This window comes from Argiope bruennichi, chromosome 6 (assembly GCF_947563725.1).
Source record: "Argiope bruennichi chromosome 6, qqArgBrue1.1, whole genome shotgun sequence".
Lineage (NCBI taxonomy): Eukaryota > Metazoa > Arthropoda > Arachnida > Araneae > Araneidae > Argiope > Argiope bruennichi.
Genome location: NC_079156.1, coordinates 115,871,857 through 115,896,884, shown reverse-complemented (window position 1 = coordinate 115,896,884; position 25,028 = coordinate 115,871,857). Strand labels below are relative to the sequence as shown.

The window sequence follows — 25,028 nt, the reverse complement described above, 5'->3', positions numbered from 1 at the left end:
AGACAACGACATTCGTCCTTTTTCGAGACCTAAATTTTTTCCTTTCCTGATAAGGAATTTGTAAATTTCAGAATCATTTGTGAAATTCTTTCTTCATTTGTAAAAAATTTGAATATCACTTATTAATTTTATTGATATTCAAATTTAATGATATTTAATGATAATTTGTGCAATTCAAACGGAGTTGAAGTTTGAAAAAATTAATTACAGATATAAACTTTTTACAAGTATAAGATTCTTTCTGTCTTTGATTTCCACTTAATGCAATGTTCATTCTTCTATTAAAGGAGTAATAATTGTATTTTTCTGAATCGACCTGATTAATTTTGGTATTGCAATAGTAATTATCGAACGCATAACCGATATGATAAGCAGATGCAAACGAAAAAAAAAAAAAAAACAGTTACTAGAACTTAATAACCATTGATCTAAAATGGGAAGCCTCGGAATCAGGTCGGTAATTTTGATTTTGATTTCTCTTAACTTTAACCTCGTTTCGTGTATTAAAGTTGACCTTAGAAATACTTCATCGCTGACTTTTGCTTCGACTATGGCCAGAAAAGGTCAAGTCCAATCGACTCGATACCTTGAGAACAATCGAATTATTCCTAATGATAAGTCGCGAAACTGGAGTGCGACAATTATTACAGGTTTAGCGTCTATTATTTTTGAATTTAAGCTCGTAATATTCTTCTAAAACACTTAAAACTTCCAAAAAGACTTAATTTTTGTCAAATGCCTTCACAATAGATTGATATAAAATCATGTAACCGCTGATAAAAGATTCACAAATGTGCGTGCCATAACAGTTCAATGTAACTTGCAGCGAGGCCACACAAAGTATCCGACAGCTTACAGAAAATTGAAATGCATATATATATATATATATATATATATATATATATATATATATATATATATATATATATATATATATATATATATATATATATATATATATATATATAATCTTCTAAAAAAATTAATTTTCTATCGAAAACTGTGTTTATTTAAATTTTACTCCAGCAAACAATCTCAGTTGACGAATCGCGAAAACATTATTTTTGATTCTGTGATAATTGTTTGTCGACATGTGCAACACATCGGTAGCAATTTTGTGGCATTTCGACGTGCGCGGTACATATCTCCAGCGCACATAGTGAAACATATCAAAAACACATTTTGGTTTTCATAAAACAATAGCTGCAAGTTGTTGATTTTTTTAAAAATTTCATGCATTTTTTTATTAATTTTAATTGCGAATATTTTATGTATAATTTTAGCTTAGCGAAAAGTTAATTAAAAATATGAATGGTTCTAAAAAAATTAAAATATTTGAAAATGAATAATTTTTTCTATTATATCAATCCATCCACGAACGATTAAACCTACCTTTCTAACAATATGTTAAAATCATTTTCTAAGATATTAAAAACATTTTTTGTATGTGCACGGTACCGTTGCTACTAAATAAAAAGCAAAATTTAAAAATAAAATAAAGATACATATCTCAAAAGGCCCTAAGATAGTATCATTATATATATGATGCCTTCGGATTGGAGCTTCGAATATCTTAATTTTTTTCTTAACTAAATTTTATAATTATTAGATATTTTAATCTAAACATATAAAGTATTTTTTCCTAAAGTTTTAGATTTAACATTAATTTAAATTTTTTAAGGAAAACTTATTTTTAGGGCAAACGATTTCCATGAAAATTCGCGTAATTGCTGTTTTTGCATTTACCAAATCGATACATCTTTTTTTCTCTTACGTTGAAACACCAATTTTTTTTTTTTCTTTTTTTTACGAAAGTATGGATTTTTTTATTTAATCTTCTTAATGTTTGAACAAGATTTTTATAAAACCGTTAGAATATTGTTTCTAATTTTATTTTTGTGGAAAGATACAATGATTTCTATATTTACATTTGCATACATATTTTAATGTTATTTGATATTTTTAGATGCTATTTTCTGAAATTCTAATCTTTGATAGATTTTTTTTTTACAATGAACCTCGTAAATTAAAATCTAATGCATAATTTTTGTTCAAATAAGATTTAATAATTTCTCAAAGTGTTTTGTAGTTCCAGAACCAAAGAATAAGTAATCTATTTCTTTAAAACTATTTTAGATTTATTTTAATTCTTCAAAATGTGAAAAAAAAATTGAACATTTTGTGTTTTTTATCAATCGAACCCTAATATTTAAAGAAATACGTCATATTTTTGCTCAAGAACTTTACAGTTTTAAGCTATCTGCAACATTATAAACAATAATCTTGATAAACACCTAATCTAGAAAATTTTTGCTTTATACCTCTTTTTAGCCAAAGAAAAGCTCTTTCTTCCATTTTTTAAATGTTTGCCATTTAACTGGTATATTTTGATTTCATAAATGCTTTTAAAGTCTTTTTATACAAATATTCAAAAATATAACCGTTTTTTAATGCTTTTCAAAAATTCATGCCAAATTTGGTCACATATTTTAAATAACTGATGGTTTAAAAACATGATAAACTTGTTTGAATATATTCCAGTGCGTCGTAATGAAATACGTGCTGATTCTATTATAAAAATCTAGAAATCTTTTAGAAGAAAAAATCTTTTCTTTCTAAATATTTTACTTGTAAAACCTCAAGTGACATATTTGCAAATATTTTACATGATAGAAACCCACATAATAGTATACATTTCAGTAAACAAATGTTATTTTCTTCAAATATATACCTCCGCTTTAATGAAATCAACGAGAACATTTAAACTATTACGACCAACTCAAACAGTATTGATATTCCATGCACGACTCGTGCATCGATCGCAGACAGTTACAAAAAATAATGCAAAACTATTTAAACTGGAATTCTATGTCGAAATGTTCTTCACGCCTGCTTTGAATACCAATCATCTCGTGAAAGTGTCTCCCCACCCTTTATAAACTTGTTATGAAGCGCATGGTTGAGCTCCTATTAATCTAATTCGAACCGATTAGGCGGTGCTTTTCGCGGTGAATGAATAAAATCTAAATAGTAATTATCCGGTAATTAGTGAGGTGGATATCGCTGCTGCAAAGATAAAAGCCATGGCAAAAACACTCATTTTTTTTAATTGCAAATATTACTATCAATATATGCTGTTTGCAAATATTACTTTTATCGTTTTCCAACATGCGTACCATTGATTAGTGTTTCATGTTTATAGATTTTACACTCCCATATTTATTGTCTATTTTCTACCCGGGCATTTATCATTGATACGTTAGCTTTTATGCCTTTTCTGTACAATTGAATAAAATTCTTGCTAAAGGGTCTTTTACATTCTGATTCTGTTCTTTGATGGATACCACGTTTTATACTTTTCCAGCATTCAGGCCACTGGTCAAAAATATTAATTCGTTTTGATTCTTAGAAGGAACCCCGTTTAATACTTTCCCAACATAATGCCACTGGTTAAAAATTTCATTTCATTTTGATTCTGTTCTCCGATGGAAATCACGTTTTGTAACTTTTTTTTTTTTTTTTGAAATCACAACATGTATGCAACTGAGAAAATTTTTTATCTCATTTTAATTCTGTTCTTCGATGGGGACCACATTTTATACTTTTCCAACATTCATGCCACTAGTCAAATATGTTATTTCCTTTTGATTCTGTTCTTAGATGGAAATCACATTTTATACTTTTCCAACATGAATGCCAAAGGTCAAAAAAAATTATTTCATTTCCAGTCTATTCTTAGATAAAAACTGCATTTTATACTTTTCCAACATGTATGCCACTAATCAAAAATTTTATCTCATTTTGATTCTGTTCTTCGATAGAAACCACATTTTATACTTTTCCAACATGTATGCTATTGTTCAAATATGTTATTTCATTTTGATTCTGTTCCTTGATGGGAACCACATTTTATTTGTTTCCAACATGCATGCCACTGGTCAAAATTTTTATATCATTTTGATTTTGTTCTCCGATGGAAACCATATTTTATTCTTTTAGAACATGCATGCCACTGGTCAAAAATCTTATCTCATTTTGATTTTGTTCTTTAATGGAAACCACATTTTATTCGTTTCCAACATGCATGCCACTGGTCAAAAATTTTTATATCATTTTGATTTTGTTCTCCGATGGAAACCATATTTTATTCTTTTAGAACATGCATGCCACTGGTCAAAAATCTTATCTCATTTTGATTTTGTTCTTTAATGGAAACCACATTTTATTTGTTTCCAACATGCATGCCACTGGTCAAAATTTTTATATCATCTTGATTTTGTTCTCCGATGGAAACCATATTTTATTCTTTTAGAACATGCATGCCACTGGTCAAAAATCTTATCTCATTTTGATTTTGTTCTTTAATGGAAACCACATTTTATTTGTTTCCAACATGCATGCCACTGGTCAAAAATTTTGTCTCACTTGATTCTGTTCTTCGATGGAAGCCACATTTTATATTTTTCCGAAACATGTACGTGAACATTTAAAAATTACATGTATGTGAACAATTTTATGAAATATCTTTTATTATTTCACACGATTTCCTCTCATATTGTTTGTCATTAATATTTTAACTTCGACACAAAATGCTCTGTCTCGTCAACTATATTTGTTCAAAATGTATATATCATCGTTTATTTACCGACATTTGGTATTACACATTTTATTTTTTTTCAAATATGTTTTTATTATTAAAAGCTAAATATAATCAAATAAAAGAATTTACTAACTCTATGTATACCAACCACACAGGGGACTCAGAAAATATTGCAATCATTTCGCCAAATGGTATCATCAAAGGCATATGAAGTATAAATTGTATTTGGGTCATGGTATTTCTTATTGTCTCTTTCATTACAACTGGCTTTTAAAAAATGAAATAAATGCATTTTGCCCATGCGAGACTTACTGGAATCTTATAAACTGCTGAGTGTAAACCCACCTTTAGAAGACATTTAAGGTTAAAAAAAAATCAAAACCCCCGCTCATGTCCGTTAAGCTTCAAATAAACGTGGAAATTTGTTTCTCTTATTGTATGACTAGCAATATTAACTTTTCTTATTTGTGTGTAACCCCAAATTACTCTTTAAACCATTTTTTGCTATTTTAACACAACGAGTTAGATGCATCTAACTCGTTGAAGCTAAAGAGAAAATAATAATGTTTAGGATAAAATATTTGTAAGAATAATTTTGGGCTCGCCCACTAATTTTCATGAGAAAAAAATCAAATATAATATATGCATAAAATCTAGGCTAACAATTCGAAGGTTATGCTGCAAAAAATAAATATGATTTAATATGTGTCAAGTTATCTTGACAATCTCAAAATAAATGCCAGAAATTATGCGTTGTAGTTCCAATATTTAAATAGTTGTTCAGAAATGATTGCAGAACATCATAGTTAACCGCTAGTAGGCCGAGCCTCTTGTAAGATCTGGATCTCATTTGCATGGTTTTTTCCAGTAGTTAATCAATTTGCTTAGGCAGTTACAACCTTGAGACATGACTTGTTTCTCACTAAATAATTTGTAATAAATAATAGTTAATAAAAATTCGGAAAGGTAGATTGGAACATTAACAATACTAGTTTTAACTTTTTTTTATCTGTTTAACATTTCGTATTTTGATCACTGATAAAAAGAATTGCTAATATTTTGAAGAAATGGTTTCAGGAAAGCAAGTCAATTAGTAACTTAATACAATTAATACAATGTCAATTAGTAACTTGAATAATGAAATAATGACATAAATATTATCACTAGCAATATTTACTAAATTGTGTCTTAAAATTAACGCCAGATATGAATTTGCGACCATTCGTACAGTAGGCAACCTTGTTTTTAAAAAAATCATTTGGCAGCTGATAGTTTAAGGTTAGTAAAAATGGAATATTACACGATAGAACAACGTGTTTTCATTGTTGAAAAATATTTCAAAAATAATGAAAGTCTAGTGGCACAATTCGGAAATTTGATAATTGGCCCTCTAGATCGTGGGATTTGACACCACTGGATTTCTTTTTATGAGGTTATTTGATGTCAAAGGTCTATGTCAACAAGCCCACAAGCACGCGTGCATTAAAGGAGGAAATTCAACTCTGCATTAAAGAAATTCAGCCACATTTATGCAAAATGGTCATGAAAAATTCGACCAAAGAGTTTGTATGTGCCAGTATAGCCGGGGAGGCCATTTGCCTATGTGTTATTCCATATATAACCCGATTCAATAAAAGTATAATAATTTAAAGGGGGAAAACTGTGTGTTTTCATTTAATTCTTGCATTAACACGTTGTTCTTTCGTGTAAAGCTCCATTTTTACTAATCCTAAAGTATCAGTTCTTAAAAGTTTTTTTAATAGGGTTGCCTATACTTTATTGCACGAATGTTAGCAAATTCAAATCTTGCATTAATTTAGAACATCTTTTATATAACCACCATGATAAGATATAACTTTTTTCAAGCGATAATTACCAAGTATGGCATTCTACGAAATTTCAGTTACAACCCTATGAAACTAAAACTAAAAATTTCTGAAACAAAACATTGTTTTAACATTGTTCAATATTTTTCTCTCCAAAAATCGGTGGTTTGGCATATTTTAATTGTTGGCGACCATTTTATGAGCTTGGCGGTGAGAATACCATAATATTAAATCTATTCGATTATTGTGACTAATAGAGAGTTAAATGTTACGAAAGAGAAAAAAAGAATACTATACGGTGGTGAACCTCTTTGTATAGCAGAATCCAAAAGCGATTTGTCAGATAAAAGAATATTATGTTTCTGTAAAACCAGATTAATAAAGGTAATTCAAACCTTCTACCTTACGAAATTTTTAATACTCTCACAATTTCTTAAATCTATCTAATATAGTGAACTTTAGAATAACGTTCTCCCTTGTAAAGTAAATTTTAAAAAATGGATGAAACATTGCGATTAATTTTTGCAACAAAAGTGAGTTGAAAAGTTTCCTGTAGCGAAAGTAATGTTAACATTTTAATTAGTTTGTTTCCTAGCTCAGGAAAATAAATTTTTGTCTATTGTATTTATACAAATAGTGAAGCTGCCTGTTAAAAAATAGCATCCTATTAATAATATGCGCAATTAGAATTTAGAAACATTTTTGGATTTCCTTCAATTCTACTGAGAATGAATGTCCCGTATAACGCAATTCCTTATTTTGTGAAACCTGCATCGCTTTTTATAGACGAGACTATTTTAATAATAAAAACAAATTAATGAAGGGATACTCATATTTTGAGATACACTTAAGCGCTAAAGAACTTTCTTTTGGAAATAATCTCTCACGACTAATCCGTTTCATATCCAATAGCGAAATTTTTTTATAGTCACATAGAAATGTTTGGATAAATAATTAATATTAAATAATAACGAAATGGGAATGAAAATTTTCAAATCAGACTACATGTAAGCAATCTTTAAAAGTTTTTAATTAGTTTTTTTTTATTTATTATTATAATTTTGCAAAATTTTGTTTCAAAGTTTAAATATTGGAAGTATTTCTTGGAAACAAAGAATAATGAAAATTCTTAAACAAAAATCCGTGCTTACTGGTCTTTTTTACTCCGGGATTACGATTTTGTGAATTACAATTTTTGAGAAAAAATAATTTTTGTTTGTAATAATTGTAAAATTTCGGATATTCTAGTTACATTTAAAAAACTGTCTGAGAACATACCAGTTTCTTATCAAGGAAACCTTGTGAGAATTCTGATTTCTTCAATGATAAGCAAATTGAAGAAGAACGTACCAAAAAACCTAAATAGTAGTGGCTACAATAATTTTATATATACAAGATGAATTGATCAATTTTGACAACTGAAAGAGGGTATAGAAGACCTCATGGGGATCATAAAGCACTATAGCAACCCTGTTCCATCTCCAATCGTTTTCAAGTTATGACAAATAAATTAATTTTCTCAAAATCCTGAGAAATCCAAATTTAAAACATTTTAGGTATATCCTAACACAAAGTAAGTACATATTCTTAAAGAACAGCTAAAATCCTTTAAAATGGCACAAGTTTCATAAAAATGCATCGGATTTTTTATATCCGAGTAATAAGCCCTGAAACGTTGGCGAAATTCAAAATCGAAATGTCGCCAAAATGTTTAATTATGAATTTCGATATGTTTTTTTTTTTTTTTTTTTTTTTTTTTTTTTTTTTTTTTTTGGAATTCAGAACTAAACATTTTGACAACATTTCGATTCACTGTTCAACTCACTTTGTGTATATATATATATATATATATAATATATTTCACAATCGATAGTTTAAAGTTTCCTTGACTGTTGATGGTATGTACTGGCCTTTTCGTTTTTAATTTTAGTGCTATTTTTTGTTTTTATTGTTATTTTTGTTATTGTATTTTTACTTTGTTGTGGTTAATTTCTTCTAATTTGTTGTTTTGTATTTCCTTTCTGTTAAAATGGTATATCTCTTGAGCATAATTTCAGGGGATTTTCGGGTCACGAGGAATCATTATTAGACAATGTCTGTATTTCCTCACAGAAAAAAATCCCTTTCTTTGAATCCCTGCCTGAGGGTGACCCTTGAAAAAGTCTTCAGGCCGGATTCTTTTTTTATATTTTTTATAATTTTTTGGGTTTAATTTTTATTTGATTTTTTGTTTTTCCTATTAACTTGATTCTAATACTTTTGTATATATATATATATATATATATATATATATATATATATATATATATATATATATAATCGCTATTTTTGAATTTTTCAATGATAACTGATCTTTAAAATTGTTGATAAATGTTTATTGCATTACGCTCGTAATTGAAGTTAGTTTGTGTCGTCGTGACTTGAATAGTTCCTGCTATATGAAATTTTATATTTTAAGCATTGCTTGCTTTTCGAATAACTTAAATATGTTTTATTCTTTCTCAAGGATTAACTCATTTCAATATATCTGAAAAGGAAAAATTCAGGAATAGCTTTTTCACGATCAATTTTCATTCGTTCAAAAATTTGACTTTTTATGATAACGATGAGATAGTTTTCACAGTATATTAGCCTTATAAATAAAAAATTTAAGGAAAAAATGTATTTTCAAGGTTTTTTATTTAAACTGAATGATTTGATATCATGATTAATTAGTTAGTATGCCAATTTTAATTATTTTATACGATTTTTCATTAAATTATACAATGAAATGTTGTATCATCACAAGATTTAAATTTCTGGAAATTAAATATTTAAGGACTGACTAATATTTCACTTTATTTCACCACACCCTACAATATTGTAACGTGAATTATTCAGATATATAGCACATTCCACCAAACTTCATTTTCATGTACCATCAAATCATACTGATGTATATAGAAAGTTTTGCAGAAATATAAGAATATCCATTGTTATTTTATACTGTAATCGAAATCTACGGTTATAGAGTATCTTTTAACAGTTAACTGCTTATATTTCTTTACAGGCAGTGATTTCGTCAGCCATCATCAACAACCCTCCCCTCCGTTATCAAGACTACCTTTATCCTGCGTGGGCTGTCGCCCTGGGATGGGGCTTTGCTCTGTCCTCAGTCGCCATGGTGCCAGCCGTTGCTTGCTACAAGCTCTGGAAGGCTCGAGGTTCCTGCGCCGATGTGAGTACTGGTGATATGAGATTTAAAAAAATACCCACACAGAAGGAAATGGTTATACATTTCCACTAAACTAAATATGGTTAATGTTATAACAGATAATGTAAAAATTCTGGATCGTATATACATGAAGGATCGGAAAAAGTTATCTTTTCACAATAAATAACATTAAAGAATGTTAATAACGCGCAGACTTTACAATGAATGTCATCTTATTGTATTTTTATACTCAAGGTGACCTCTCTTCGAGAATTTCTCCGAATGAATTATGCCGTGAACATGTTTATCTATCATAAGCTTGGCGCAGCATGGCCAAACATGGCTCTTGCGCCGAAAAACCCCAAGCAACCAACCAACCTTCGTGGGTTTCTGTACGAATTAAGCTATAATATGTTTCGGAGAAATGTATGGAATGTACAGAAGTTTCTATTCGAATAGGAACTTTTAGAATGAGCAGATTTTTCTCATCAAACAGCCGTGCTGGATTAGAACATAATTTTCATGAGAATCCAAGTGCTGCCCGAATTTCTTGACAAGTCTTTTGGTTTGTCAGTATGAAGTCCGTTTAAAAGTTCCATAACTCATTCTTAGGTATTTAAATGGACAAAATACTAAAATTTTGTGGAAAAAAATTTGTCAGGATTTTTGGCATAATCAATCATTGTGACGTGAAATAGGATTCCATCATTGTGAGACTCTTTCCATTTTAACAATGGAAACTTAAACGGAACATTTAGGCAAAGGTCGACTGAGCAAGATTCACTGAATTTTGATATTGCTTTTTCTAGAATTATTCGAAACTTTCTGTGGACGATGTTTCAGAGGAAAATACTGAGGATATTGCGATATGTGTCTCTAGAGCTGCTAAGATTTGTAAAAAAAAACGAAATTTTCTCAGAATGCTCATGATTCTATAATCCAAAGATATCAAATATAAGTTCCTGGAATGTAATTTCACGCATTCTATATATTTCCTTTGGATTTCACAAACGTATCATTATACACCAAAGAGCCATTACATTATGACCATCCTCCATCTATAACAATGGGCTCACCCAGGAACAAAACCACTGCGCGTGCCCGGCTGATGTTGGAGTATATAAAGCGACTATGCATTGTCTTTCCAAATATAGCGCGATTATCGAAGGAATGGGGAAAGCAGCTGATTTATCAGATTTTGATAAAGTTGAAATCGGTATGGCTCGGCGACTGGGAACATCAATGTCAGAAACGTCGCGTTGAGTGGGCTGTTCATGTGCATTTGTTGTGAGAATATATCGAAAGTGGTGTATGGATGATGGAACGACAAATCGCCGATCAGTGGTGTATCGTCCACGGCGCATTGATTTCAGAGGAGAGTGGAGATTGCTACGCCTTGTTCGCCGTGACCGAAGAGCTACAACAGCCAATATCACCACTAGTTATAACAGCGGCAACCCAGACTGTGTTTCTCAACACACTGTGCAGCTTACATCGCTGCGTATTGACCTACGCGACCGGAGGCCGATGCATGCCCCTGCACTGACGGCACGTCACCGCCAGTTGCGTCTGCAATGGGCCAAGAAACATAGGAATTGGACATTAGAAGAATGGAGGAAGGTTGCATGGTCCAACGAATCACGTTTTCTGCTCAATCATATCGATGTACGTGTGCGAATACGCCGATTTCCAAAGGAAACCTTAGCTACGGGATGCACAGTTGGGCAGAGACAAGCCAGTGGCGGTGATATTATGATGTGGTCAATGTTTTCATGGAGCATATTAAGACCCATAATCCTCATAAAACAATTTCTGACGTCTGTGAGCTAAGTGAACATCGTTGCAGATCAGGTTTAGCCATTCATCACAATAGTATTTCCCGCGGGCGATGGTGTTTACCAATAGGATAATGCACCATGTCATAACGGTCGAATCGCCAGGGGGGGTTCGATGAACATTCCAGTGACTTTCAAGTCATATCTTTGCCTCCTAATTCACCTGACATTAATTCCCATAGAACATTTGTGGCCCCAACTGGAAAATCAAATTTGTGCTGCCACGCTACCCCCTCGCAATGTGAGGGAATTGCAGGACCAGTTGGTGAGCGCTTGGTACTAGATACCTCAGACTACCTATCAGCACTTTCTGGAGTCAATGCTTCATTGGGTGCTGGCAGTTCTGTGGGCTAAAAGTGACCCTACATGTTATTAACAGGGTGGTCATAATGTAATGGCTATTCGGTGAATATCACCTGCGTTTCTCCGTAATCTACTGAATCAATTTTAAACTAATTAGGCTATTTATTATCTATTAACTAAGCAAAAATACTGTAGAGTTTACTCATTCTTACTGAAACCGTTACATAATGCATAATGATGGGAGATGAGAACCTTAAAACATTACAAAATGTTACAATTCTGGAACATTTGGAACCAAAATGAACCCGGAATGTTCATGATTCCATAATCCAATGATATCAAATATAAATTCCTATAATATAATTTCCAGTACTTTATATATTTCCTGAGAATATCTCAAACGTATCATTACGTATTCTCTACATCTTCTCGTAATGCACTGGACCGAGTTTAAGCCATCTTGGGCTATTTATTAACTAAGCAAAAATGCTGTAGAGGTTACCCATTCTTACTGAAACCGTTACATAAGGAATAAGGATGGGAAAAGAGAACCTTAAAACATTACAAAATATTTTAATTCTGGAATAATTGGAAATATTTTAAAGCATTTTTTTTTTACCATTGTTACATTTTGAAAATTTATGAACTTTCTGAAAATTTCCAGAACTTTTTTGAGAGTTCAAGATCATTTTGCAACTTTATAGATTATTTCTTAATTTACCCTTCTAAAACAAACTGAGATTTGCGATATGTTTGAAAAGCATTCTAGAGTATTCCTCTGATAGAGAAGGTTCTTGAAACTTCTTTACATTATAAAAGCAAGAGCGAAATATGAGTTGCTATAATTTGAATCTAAAAGTGCATGCATAAGTTAAGGTTGAAGTGCAAGGTGTAATTCTCAATTTCTTATTAGTAAATTAATTCAGATCATAGTGTTTTGTGAAATTTCTTTCAATATCATTTCAGAAATATCTAAACTTTATTCATTATATACATATTCGTTTGTCATGTTCTCTATACACCAGTAGATGACAATGATGTTTCCGATTTGTTGCAGTTGATTAAGATTCTTATTTGAAAAATCCACTTTTCTAGAAAAATTACATGTTGTACTGGAACATCCTATATGCTTTTGTATTAATTTTAACGATGTGCTTGGAACAGCGTTTAACCCTTTCTAGGACCGTGGGAAGAATGCTTCCACCAAATTTATCAATCTTTGTATGAATTTATGTAGATTGGCATAAGTCCTGACAATTTTTTTTTGAAAGACAGAAACTTAGATGCTTTAGTTTTTTTATTTTACACATAATGATGTGTATTGATTTGATAATTATTAATTAACCAAATTAATTAATTAATCACATTAAATTTATCTAATAAGCTAAATGAATCTCTTTTCTTATTCTACTTTCAAGCCTAAAAATATTTTAACATAATATGACTAGAAAAAAATGGCCCTTTAAAGGGTTAAACAATTTTAAGTATAAGTCTGTAAAAAATGTTAATCCAAGATAAAGGCTTACAATTTCGTTTTATAGAAAAGCAACAAATTTATCTCAATATTGTTTACCCTATATGGCACAAAACAATGCACAATAATTATAAATCCGAAAAGATTTATTCCATAGAGAATAAATTTATAATTTCATCACTTATTTCCTATTCAAAGCATTTCTTTTATCGTTGCATGATCTTTTGTTCTGTAATGAATTACAAAATTTTCTTCTATTTCAGAAAATTGCGTATACCATAACGCCAATTCCAGAAAGGAAAACTTACAAAGAAACTGGTACTGTCACAAGATTCAAGGTAATATTTACTTCTACAAACTCAAATCTGAGTAAATAACTAATAAAACTATAAAAAATAAGTATATTTCAGGGACTTGGTTTTGATCATATAGGATATCCGCTGCAGATCAGAAATAATTAATGTGTAAGGTATTCTAAAAATGGTTAATAGTTTTTATGGATGGAATACTATCCAAAGCATGGCAGCTGTTTCATAACTATTAAATGTTAGTTAGTCTTGATTGAAACGTATGCACACAGTCAAGAAATTTTGTTAATTTTACTTTTTTTTTTTTTTTTTTATCATTACCAAATATTATCGACGGTACTCTAATTACAGAATCTGTGAATCCATTAGGAAATTATATATAATCATTTGAATAGCTTAAATAATAATCACTTAAAAATAAGTAATATTCAACAGAAGCATTATTGTGGTCTATAATTCATTTAGGCACAATAAATTCTTCTACGAATTTATTTGAATTTTTGATACCTCGGACAATACAACAAGAAAAGCCTGAGTTTTAAAAGATAGCATAAGACCCAATCGAATTTTGAAGTTTTCCCTGCAGGAAGTATTTGATTTCCCGCACCCGAAAAATATGAAATAACTCGCCGAAATTTAATACATGCGATTGTTTTTCTACGGTACATTGCCACAATATCATTTTGCATCCAAAGCTGGAGTCAAATTATCAGTCCTGATCATTCCATTAGGGATGGATGCTACAAGACAACGCTGATAATTTCTTATTTCATTTCAACCACATCACAGCTGCTATCTTGTGATGTCATATCAATGATTGGCAGTATCAGCAGTTGAAACGCCATCTTTTGGCGAAATTTCATATTTAAAATAAGAAACGCAAACAAAAATTTTGAACTTGCTCATCAGTCCTCGTTATATTAGTTAACTCTAATTCACAATATCTGAATAATGCAGACTTTTTTCTAGAAATAATTTGTATTAAATACTAGATAAAGTACTGGCACTTAATTAATGTTTTGTAGATAATGTGTTCAAAAATGCGAGATAAGGTTCCGAGTTCAAATTTGATAACGTGATTAGATTTAGCTAAAAATCAGGATTTTTGTGCAATTGCGGTAAAGTTTGAAACTAGATAATATTTTAGATTCAAAACCGACAACAGATCATTAAATTTCGCCAAGACAATGGCGACCAAGAGAAAATATTGGTGCCTTCAGGCTTAGTCACAAGGGGCACCTTGGGGGCAAAACATTAGTGGGTTTATAACATTTTTTAAATGAAATATCATGAAGGGACGAAAAAATGATACTATGACTGGAGCGTCATCTGTATTTATAGACACCTAGTAAGGACTGGGAACGAAAAAATTATTTTATATTCCAGATGGCTGTTACTCTTATATCGCCAAAAAGCAGATTATCACTAATATTAGTAAAACTTCAAATTCCGATGTATAATTAAATTTGAAAACTTGATGAAGAGCTTTTTTCTTCCAAAGCCTTTTGCTTCGAAATGAAACTTTCTGGTCTTTCGTAACAGTGCATTAAATAGTTATTCAATATTCATATTCATTTAAAAATAATATTACTCTAATGTATATTAAATTTAATATTAATTGGATTTGAGAAATATATAGTATGTGTATTCATTGTATAATTTTTTATTTGCAGTTGAATCATTGGACAAATGTTTAGAGGTACCATCTACGATTTCAGTTTAATCCCAGAAAAGGAAAATTTTTTATAGTCAGCATGACCGCTCCAAGATTCAGCGCGCGGTTCCAGCACAAAATCAGCAGCATACCAGTGCTCTGCCCACTAGATAATTTCAGCCATATTGCGATCTGCTTTGATTGTGTCTGTGCAATTTTCTTTTCAAATGAATACTTTCACCTTCAAAGAAGAGAAATTAAAACGTGAGAAGTTGACTAAAGAAACTTCTGGTTAATGCTCGATGCACATTTACTGTTTATTTTTTATGACAATATATAAAAGAGATGGTATTCAAGCGTTTATCTAAATGTCCAAACTTGCAATTCATACATACTGGCATGCATACTCAATGAAATCAAATAAGTGCCCATCCTGCAAAAAAAGACAAGTGGACCAAAAACTATTATGAAATATATATATTGCAAGTGGTGGCTTTTTTCCCTGTTCAATACAAAAGTATAGAGAACACCCGAGACAAAAAGAAATATAGCATTATTGTTGCAGATAAAGACAATTCAGATCCTCATTCAAAGATTTCGATTAACAATAGCACAATGAGTGTGCAATTTTGTATTTTGCATAAAACTTATAAAAGATTATTGATGCCAGGATATTCATGTTGGTTTGAAAAGAAAAGACATGAATACTTATAAAACATAAGTAATATCAGGACATTCGTTTTGGTTAAAAAAGCAAAGACAGGAATACTTATCAAAGATGATTAGTACCAGGATATCCGTGTTGGTTTGAATAGCAAAGACAGAAATACTTATCAACGATGATTGGTATCACGACATTCGTTTTGATTTGAATAGCAGAGATATGAATACCTATCAAGCATGAGTGATACCAGCACATTCGTGTTCGAAAAGCAAAGGCAAGAATACTTATCAAAGATGAGTGATACCAGAATATTCATGTTGGTTTGAAAAGCAAAGACAGGAATACTTATCAAAGATGATTAGTACCAGGATATCCGTGTTGGTTTGAATAGCAAAGACAGAAATACTTATCAACGATGATTGGTATCACGACATTCGTTTTGATTTGAATAGCAGAGATAGGAATACCTATCAAGCATGAGTGATACCAGCACATTCGTGTTCGAAAAGCAAAGGCAAGAATACTTATCAAAGATGAGTGATACCAGAATATTCATGTTGGTTTGAAAAGCAAAGACAGGAATACTTATCAAAGATGATTGGCATCAGGACATTCGTGTTGGTTTGAAAAGCAGAGAAAAAACTCTAGATACCTGAAGATGTTAAAGCATATCTTGATTATCAGTAAATGCAGATATAACGCCCCGAATGTTCTTTTAACCTATGATTATCATCAAAAATTCTACAAATGGAACTTCATATAAAAATTTTGCTTCTGAAACACGTATACATTTGACAGTCTGTAACGCTATGTGAAATGTTTCGTTCGAATATGGTGAAGTGTAAATTTTATATTTCAGAAATTGTTGGTTTTGTATCTTCAAAAATTCATGAGTGAAATTTGTTCTCTTAGTTATAAATTGCGAACATTTGTTTTATGCAATTCTAACTTAGGTGGTGTCTTCATCTCTCAAAGCAGAACTTGCTATTGCTACTTATAAGAATGTCGCACTGAACAGAAGTGACAGTTTCTTCAAGTGTTATTCACAAACCAAACTTGTAACTTGTGGTGTTCTCATCTTTCAAAGCAGGATTCTATTACTGCAACTCAGAAAGAAATCATATTGAACTTTGCCATTCCGTTACCATTTCGAATGAAATATCATGGATTGAAAAAAAAAAATGCCCCAGAATTTCTCTATTTGACATCCACCGCAGACCATAATCAGAAACAGTGGTTTTTATTTAGGCAAATTCTTTGGCATTTTTAGGAGTGAACTGAAGAAAGTGTGCAACCTAGGACAGGCCAATTGCAAAACAGACCAATAAGAGATTTACAAATGATTAACGTGCATCAACATTAGATTCTATATGAAAGAGAAGTTGGTTGGAATTATTTCGGATTGTCAATTACTCTGTTAAATGTTATCAGAATTTAGCTCTATGTATCGTTCTTAAAATTTTTAGTGTAGTTAAAACTCTCAATGTTGCTTCCATTCTTGCGAAATAAAATCAACAGCAGAACGCGGAGATCATTAGCAGACAATAATTAAATTTTCCAATCATTAAATATTACGCATGTAAGCCTTAATTTCAATTTTGAATTTATGTTAAACACCTTTCGGCCAGAAAATGAAATTTAGATATCATTTGCTTGGTGGTGTTGGATGGCACAATTTTGGTAATTCTGACAGTGCTGACATATTTTGTCTGGAATTTGTATCTGAAATTTCATGCTTTGGCGAAAATTGGCGAAAATTAAAACAGTCACCGAGTAATTTTTACATGTCTTCTTTCCAAGTAAAAACATTTCTTTATCATCCAAGTTTTTTTTTTAATGTTCTATTTGTGAAATTAGCATCTCTTTGCTTATAACACAAAGTGGCACCGAATTCCGTTGTTTCATATTTTAAAGGTGTAAAATAAACACCAGTACAAAAGACAGTGTTAAAGGAAGAAATGTTCAACATTTTTATTTCTTCTTCAATCCACCTTTTACAAAGTGATTGCGGGTTTCGACATTTTCATTTTATTTTGGCATATCATCTTATTTATGGGTCCGATTTCTAATATGTTAAAGTTTTTGTATTGAAAATGCAATCAAAAATTATCATGTAACATGCATTTATTCTAAAATAAAGTTATAATAATATATTGCTGCATATTTCTTTCTCAAGATGCGACACTTCCTGATGGTTGTATGAAGAAATTTTAAATGAGAACCCACAATGGTGGTGACTTAGAATTCGAGGCGAAAGATATCATATTTCATTATGCATACAGGAAATAATTTAAACACATTATTCACTGAAGTCAGTTTGTGCTCATGTGATGCACGAAAAATTCAACGCGTTAATTAATTTTTGGATCAATTTTTACTTTTTTGTATGCATAATATAGAGAAAATATAGTACTCATCAAAAAAAAAAAAAAAAAATTCGAACTAGAAATTTTAATGAAGAGTTCGAAAAACACATTTTTACAAAATGTCCGTCTGTCTGTGATAAAGATATCTAAAAAACTAAAGCCTGCTAACTCTGAGCTAGACGGTTGAAAATGGGTATACAGTCTTGGCACTAAATTTGCTGATTTCGATCGAATTTTGAGTAAAATTTGTTCAGAAGTCCATTTGTTCGGCTATAAGTTAACACGATAATTATAAATCGAAGAGAGCTAGATAGATAAAATTCGGTAAGTACATTTAACGTCTGTAGTGTAGAGACGTCAAATTTTGAACCAAATGCAACTACGGGATGATTGTCTGTCGGTCTGTACTTTCAGACATGTGTAAACGGGAAAATTCAAAAACGCAATGACTTAACTGCATCAAATTTGGTATGGGATTTTGTGACTGCAAGCGATGTTTTTTGTCGAATTTTGGTTTCAATCGGCTTAGAAAACGGTGTTTAAAACGGAAATTTGATTTTTGAACACTATTAAAGCGAACCAGGGATTAATCGCCAAGAATGGTACGATAATCCCGAAAAATTGCTAACTTCGCGCCAAAAGTTAATATTTCGTAACTAGTACACGTCAATGTCATGTAAGGCCCCCTCTGACATGATAGGTTTACTAGAGAGTATGCGAGAAAGTTTTGGGGAGACCATACACACTGTTATTAGATGACAACAGAGCATGAAGTATCAGTAGCTATCAAGCCCTAATATGAAAATTATGTGATTAAATTCCGCAAAGTTCCATTTTTAGCTTATCTTATTTATTAGGGATACTGTGGGTCATGAAAAAGCAGCTTCTTTTCAATCCCTTTGATGAACGCCTTCTAGAATAAACAACAAGCCTCCTATTCCCACGACATTCACTAAATGCCATTCAAAATGATGCCCAGCGAAAAAAATTCGGACGAATTTGATTTTTTATATTTTACTCCATACAACAGCAATTTTGACCGGTTTCCACACTGACGGTTCTTAAATGACCGGTTTAAGACAAAGTGAAATTAGACAACAGTTATTTTTAACATGCGATTGTAATGTGAATGCCGATTGTCCAAAATTAATCATATGAAAAACACCTCTATTGGATTTAAAAAACTTCAATATAATGATAAAATTGTTTAAATAAATGTAAATATATGGCTGGAATGTTGAAATGTACGCCATGTTGTTGAAGTAAATAAATATTGAAAATAAGTTTTTATTCTAAATTCTTAAATGTAATGGCGCGTGTGAAAGGTACGAGTGATGTACCGAAAATAAGTTTCGTCATTTTATTTCAGAGTTCCACAATAGAGAGAATAACACATTGCTTTGAAAGAAGATCAGCTTCTCCCTATTTTTTTCCCACATAATCATCATTGCCACTAATCCGTTTATCTTTCCATGAAATCAAATGCAAGCAATCCTTTTAATAAAATTCGGTGTTCTACGATTTCAGGAAATCCTTCACATCCTGTTGCTTCTCTACAATACTTGTCTAGATTATGTTGACTTCAATGCAGAAACCAGCGAGAGTTCTCTCCTCAAAATTTTCTCGCATACTCTCTAATAAAGGTGTTATACCAGTTTAGTTTAGTTATATTAACGCCCCGTTGTAAAGCAACACTAGGGCTATTTTGGGACGGAACTCGTAATTTTGAACCGCGGTCAGATGACGAGGACGACACTTGAGCTGGCACCCCCCTCTCCACGCCATACCACAACAGCGAGAGGACGTTTGGCATGACGGATTTAACGTGCAACAGACCCCCTTACATGACGGTTCTTCGGTGGAATCGGGTCCCGAACCTGAAACCCTACGGCTCACAAGCCGAGACCTTACCACCAGGCCACCGCGGCCCTAGGTGTTATACCAGAAAACAACTTTTATCACATTAACGTACCATAGATACGAAATATTAACCTTTGGCATGAATTTAGCATTTTTATTGAATCTATCGTGTCATCCTTGGCGTATTATATGACGATCAAGCCCTGAAATGCGCTTAATAACATCAGAAAATCGATTCTGTATTTTAGAAGCGTTTTTTCCAATCGATTGAAACAAAAATTTGTTAAGAATTTACACTTGTAGTCACAGAATCCCATATCAAATTATATATTTAAATGTGATATGGGGATATGATATTCATTGCGTTTTTTGAGTTATCGTGATTACATATTTCGGAAAGTGCAGATCGACAGATGGTCAACCCTCATTGAATTTAGTTCAAATTTTGATAGGTGTCTACACTATAGATGTTAAATATATTAGATAGTCAACCCTCATTGAATTTAGTTCAAATTTTGATAGGTGTCTACACTATAGATGTTAAATATATTAGATGGTCAACCCTCATTGAATTTAGTTCAAATTTTGATAGGTGTCTACACTATAGATGTTAAATATATTAGATGGTCAACCCTCATTGAATTTAGTTCAAATTTTGATAGGTGTCTACACTATAGATGTTAAATATATGTACTGAATTTTTTCCATCTTGTGTTCTTCGTTTTGTAGTTATTATGTTAACTAATATTCGAACAGCCGAACTTCCTCTAAACGTATTTTGCTAAAAATTAGATAAAAATCTGCATATTTGGTGCAAAGATAATGGAAAGCATTTTTTAACTTTGATTTCATATTTTTTGCTGCGATAAAAAAAATTTATATATACATTCTTACATTACAACAGCATGGGAAATGATACTTGATTCAAGAATTGCTCATTGGCAAAATCTGAATGTCAAATAAAATGCTTTCAACAATTTAAAATTTGTAAAGCATCATTTTAAACACAATACAGAAAACCTAATGCCATTAAAAAATCTACTTTTGGAATGAGCTGAAATTATGTATGACCCCATAAAATTTTTCTCCAAATTTCAGTGTGCTATCATTTAAAAATTTTTAATCTCTAATTTTGAAATTCTTTTCACATATTAAAAATTACTTTTAAAACTGCACGAAATGTGTAGAATACCTCATATTTTTGTAACAAAAAAAGCTTGGGTCAATAATTATATTGTTTTTAAGATACGAATAAATATCCAAAATTTTATTTTAACTTAAGAAGGTCAAAAATCTGTAAGCTAGACTTAATGAAATTTGTTTTCTCTCAAGAGCTTCTGGTGTAGTCTTGAAATTTGATGAAAAAATATGGGTGTTGTCATTCGAAATTTTGAAGTTTGTTCTTATTTGATACATAAACAGTTCTTAGAAAATTTTTAATAAAAAAAAAATCTGAGAGTATATTAATGCTTTTCGAGAGGCATAATTTTTATGCTTCTATGATGAATGATGTCATAATAAAGTTGGCAAATGTTCTTTCCACAACTGTAGATGCCCACACGCTGCTATTAAATGGTTCCTCTCTCATAAATTTACCGAATCCAAGAATGAACAATATTTTAGTGAACTATATTTAAAGATTAAAAAAAAAAGAAAAAGAATAGTCTTAAAACAGAAAGAAAAAAATTAAATGATATTGTGAAAGGATATGAAAATTTAAGTTGTGTCTTCATTCATTGGCTTTTAGCAATGGAAGAAAATATTTAATGAAACAATAAAAATAGTCTGAATTACATTATAACAATGAAAACATTGTCACAAATCATGCATACAAATATTTTTTTAAGTATTCTAAAATTAGAGAAAAAAATTGCATGAAAACAAAATTGGTATCATTAAAAAGACAATAATTTTTGTTCAATAATATTTATGAAAATTACTGTAGCAAAAACTCAAAATCTTGCTCATTGTTATTATAATTTAATAATTTAATTTTTAAAAAGTTACATCAACGTGACTGTTTTCACCCAACAAAAAAAAAAAAATGTGACAAATTTAGTAACACTAGCCATCAATAATATAAACATATTCTCCATTATAAAGGGAAGAAAACAGATAAAGATTTAGATTGTTTAACTTTATATATATATATTATAATCACACAATTTTCAAACTGCCCAACTCAAAAAGACTTATGAGATGTTTTTCTGACTTGTGATATAATTGTATCAGATTGATAGTAAAGTTTACTTTCTTGAATTCTTCTTATGGCAAATAATCGATGATTGTATACTAGACATATAAATGGTGATGGTCGACTTTGTCCCATTTTAAAGCAACACTATATATATGCTAAACTAGGGGTATTTTGAAGCAGATCTTATAAGTTTGGAGTACAGTCAGATGATGTATGAATGTGACAAATTATCAAAAATACCAAAGAAATAAACTAAACACAAAAATGTGAGAAAAGTAATCACTAGATATAAAACACATTAATTGCTTATTGTTAAAGTATTAAAATAATATACACAAGCATTTTTATAGTGATTAATTAGCATGTGTTTGCAAATCTACTATGCATAATAATGCTGACTGATTCACAGTCCCATTTTCAAGTTGATATAGACTTTTATACCCACACCCACAAAAAAAAAAAAGGAAGCGCTTCTAATATACTCTGTATATTAAATTATTTAGTTAAAAAAGAAAAATTTTGAAAATATTGCTGTTGAACTGAAGTTTTACTTCCTATAAATTTATTATAGTAATATTTTAATTCTTATGGCTTTTTTACCCTTTTTTTAAATGTATTAAAAATTGCTATATATATTTGATTTAGTTTTAAACTGGCAATCATATCTCATTATTATATGTTGCTGTACATGAAAAGCAATAATTATAGCAGGGCTAGAGTATTAAAAAAAATGTTTAAGGGGCCGGCAACATTAGAAGAACCCTGAAATTTCAAAATGTTATTTACAGTATTACCTGAAATATTAATTTTATGTTTTCATTTAATTTACAAGAATTGTGCTCTCGAACTGTTTCAAATTAAAATCAAGTATCATTTAAATGTTCAATTATTATTCTAATATTTTTAATTAATTATCTTTTATTACTTTTATAATATTGCTTAAAAACGTTAACAAAATCACATGTTGTATAAATTTAAAAATGCCTGATTCCTTAATTAATTAGTATTTAGATTGTGTTCAAAAATTCTTTTTACTATTTTTCTTAATTGCTTTCAAAATTGAGTCCTGAATTTTTACATATGAAATGCTGAAACCAAATCTTTCAAAAGAGATCCATATTTGAATGTTTTATCAATTTATCAGAATTGCTATATAAAATGCTTTTACAGAGAATTCAAATCTATAAAAAAAATCTGGTGCAGGGAATTAGAGAGGAGAAAATGGGGACCCATAAAACTTGCATTGCCTAAGGGTTTAATATTTCGGTCTGTTAAAACAAAATTCTTAAACAAATTTAATATCCGGTCTTGATATTTAGGTTTGGTTTACTCATTACATACATAAGTCTGTTCTAATTTGGGGGTAGACGGGGAGGAACTGACACAGATTGTCCTTAAGATTATATATAGCAGCTGCTTGTATTAAATGGAAACGCTACTTTAAAAATGCCAATAAGATAAAATGGTTTTTATTGTTTATTGCTTTTAGAAAAATCTATAATACGGAGAAGTGATATTAAATTTTTTGGACATTTATGTTCTTTTCTGAAAATAGAAAATCTTGTAACAATAATGACAAAAAGAAAATGACTAGAAAAACAATATGCCGAAAATTTGATTCAATCTACTTTTTTAAAACCATTATTTATTTTCAAAGACATTTTATTAGTATTCATTAAAAATATTCAAAATGCACACTACTAATTAAAATAAACAACAATAAATAGACAAAACTTCCACATTATCTTGATCTAAAAAAATTACTACACCGGCTTTGAAGATGGAATATTTATTAAAAATTTATTCTTTTATTTTGTTATAAAATATATATCTTTCCAATATTTTATATATATTAATCAATGGGGAAATGAAATTATTAATCATTCACAATCGCTCCATTCCATAATATTTAATTTTGGAGTTTCTCATATAAAATCCAAAATTATGCTTTTCAAATTATGATGAAAATTAAAATGGGTTGGATATCCATTCTTTCATTCAGTGCCATGCCAATTCAGACATATTTTCACATTGCTTTCACACTGAAGCAAATATTCCATAAGTATGGTATGGAGTGATAATGAATGTCCACAATTAAATTCGATCAAATAATTTTATTCTCCTCCATTACAATCTTATTTTTTTTTCTTCTATTCTTTTAAGTTTTCAGATGACACTCTCTTCTTTTCCTCTGTCACATCACAAAGAAGTGAATTTTGAAGCCCTTACTATAATGACACATTTTAAGTCCTCCAATAAGCTATTAAAATAAAATACTCGCTACAATGGTTATCAGATTTGTTTGTTAAAACAAACCTCTGACTTGAAATAAGAATAGTGGCAGTTGAAATAAACTTTCGCATTATAAACTGGAATTTTCCCTTTTACTTTTTTTATGCCATAATATAATTATAAAAGTTCAAACACTGACATAAAATTCACTTTCATGAATACCTTCTATTTCAAAAGGTAATTCATATTGGTATATGAAACAATTACTAACAGCCATACAATTTTATTTGTTTATCAAATTTATCAAGAACTGGAGTGTGCCATTCGATACCAGTATCTGCATAAAAGCGAGAAATGCATTCACCTTATGAGTGAATTGATTAATCAGAACAAATTCGTTTTACTAAATATACATAAACAAAATAAAAATTGGAGGTAAAATACATATTTCCTTCAATTTATCAATTATAGGAATATTGTATATAGACCTGAATAGCATAAACAGCCAAAGGAAAA

At 30.3% G+C, this 25,028-nt stretch overlaps 1 protein-coding gene across 8 annotated transcripts in view; it reads left to right on the top strand.

Moving 5' to 3' along the window:
• LOC129972627 (sodium-dependent dopamine transporter-like) overlaps window positions 1–17,991 on the top strand; it is a 180,741-nt gene extending 162,750 nt beyond the window's left edge. For all 8 annotated transcript variants that reach the window (XM_056086836.1, XM_056086831.1, XM_056086835.1 and 5 more), the window contains exons 13-15: window positions 9,476–9,643; window positions 13,495–13,569; window positions 15,213–17,991. In XM_056086836.1, the coding sequence (XP_055942811.1) occupies window positions 9,476–9,643; window positions 13,495–13,569; window positions 15,213–15,236 (267 nt within the window). In that variant the 3' untranslated portion in view covers window positions 15,237–17,991. The remainder of the gene's footprint in view (window positions 1–9,475; window positions 9,644–13,494; window positions 13,570–15,212) is intronic.
• The last annotated feature ends 7,037 nt before the right edge of the window (window positions 17,992–25,028 follow it).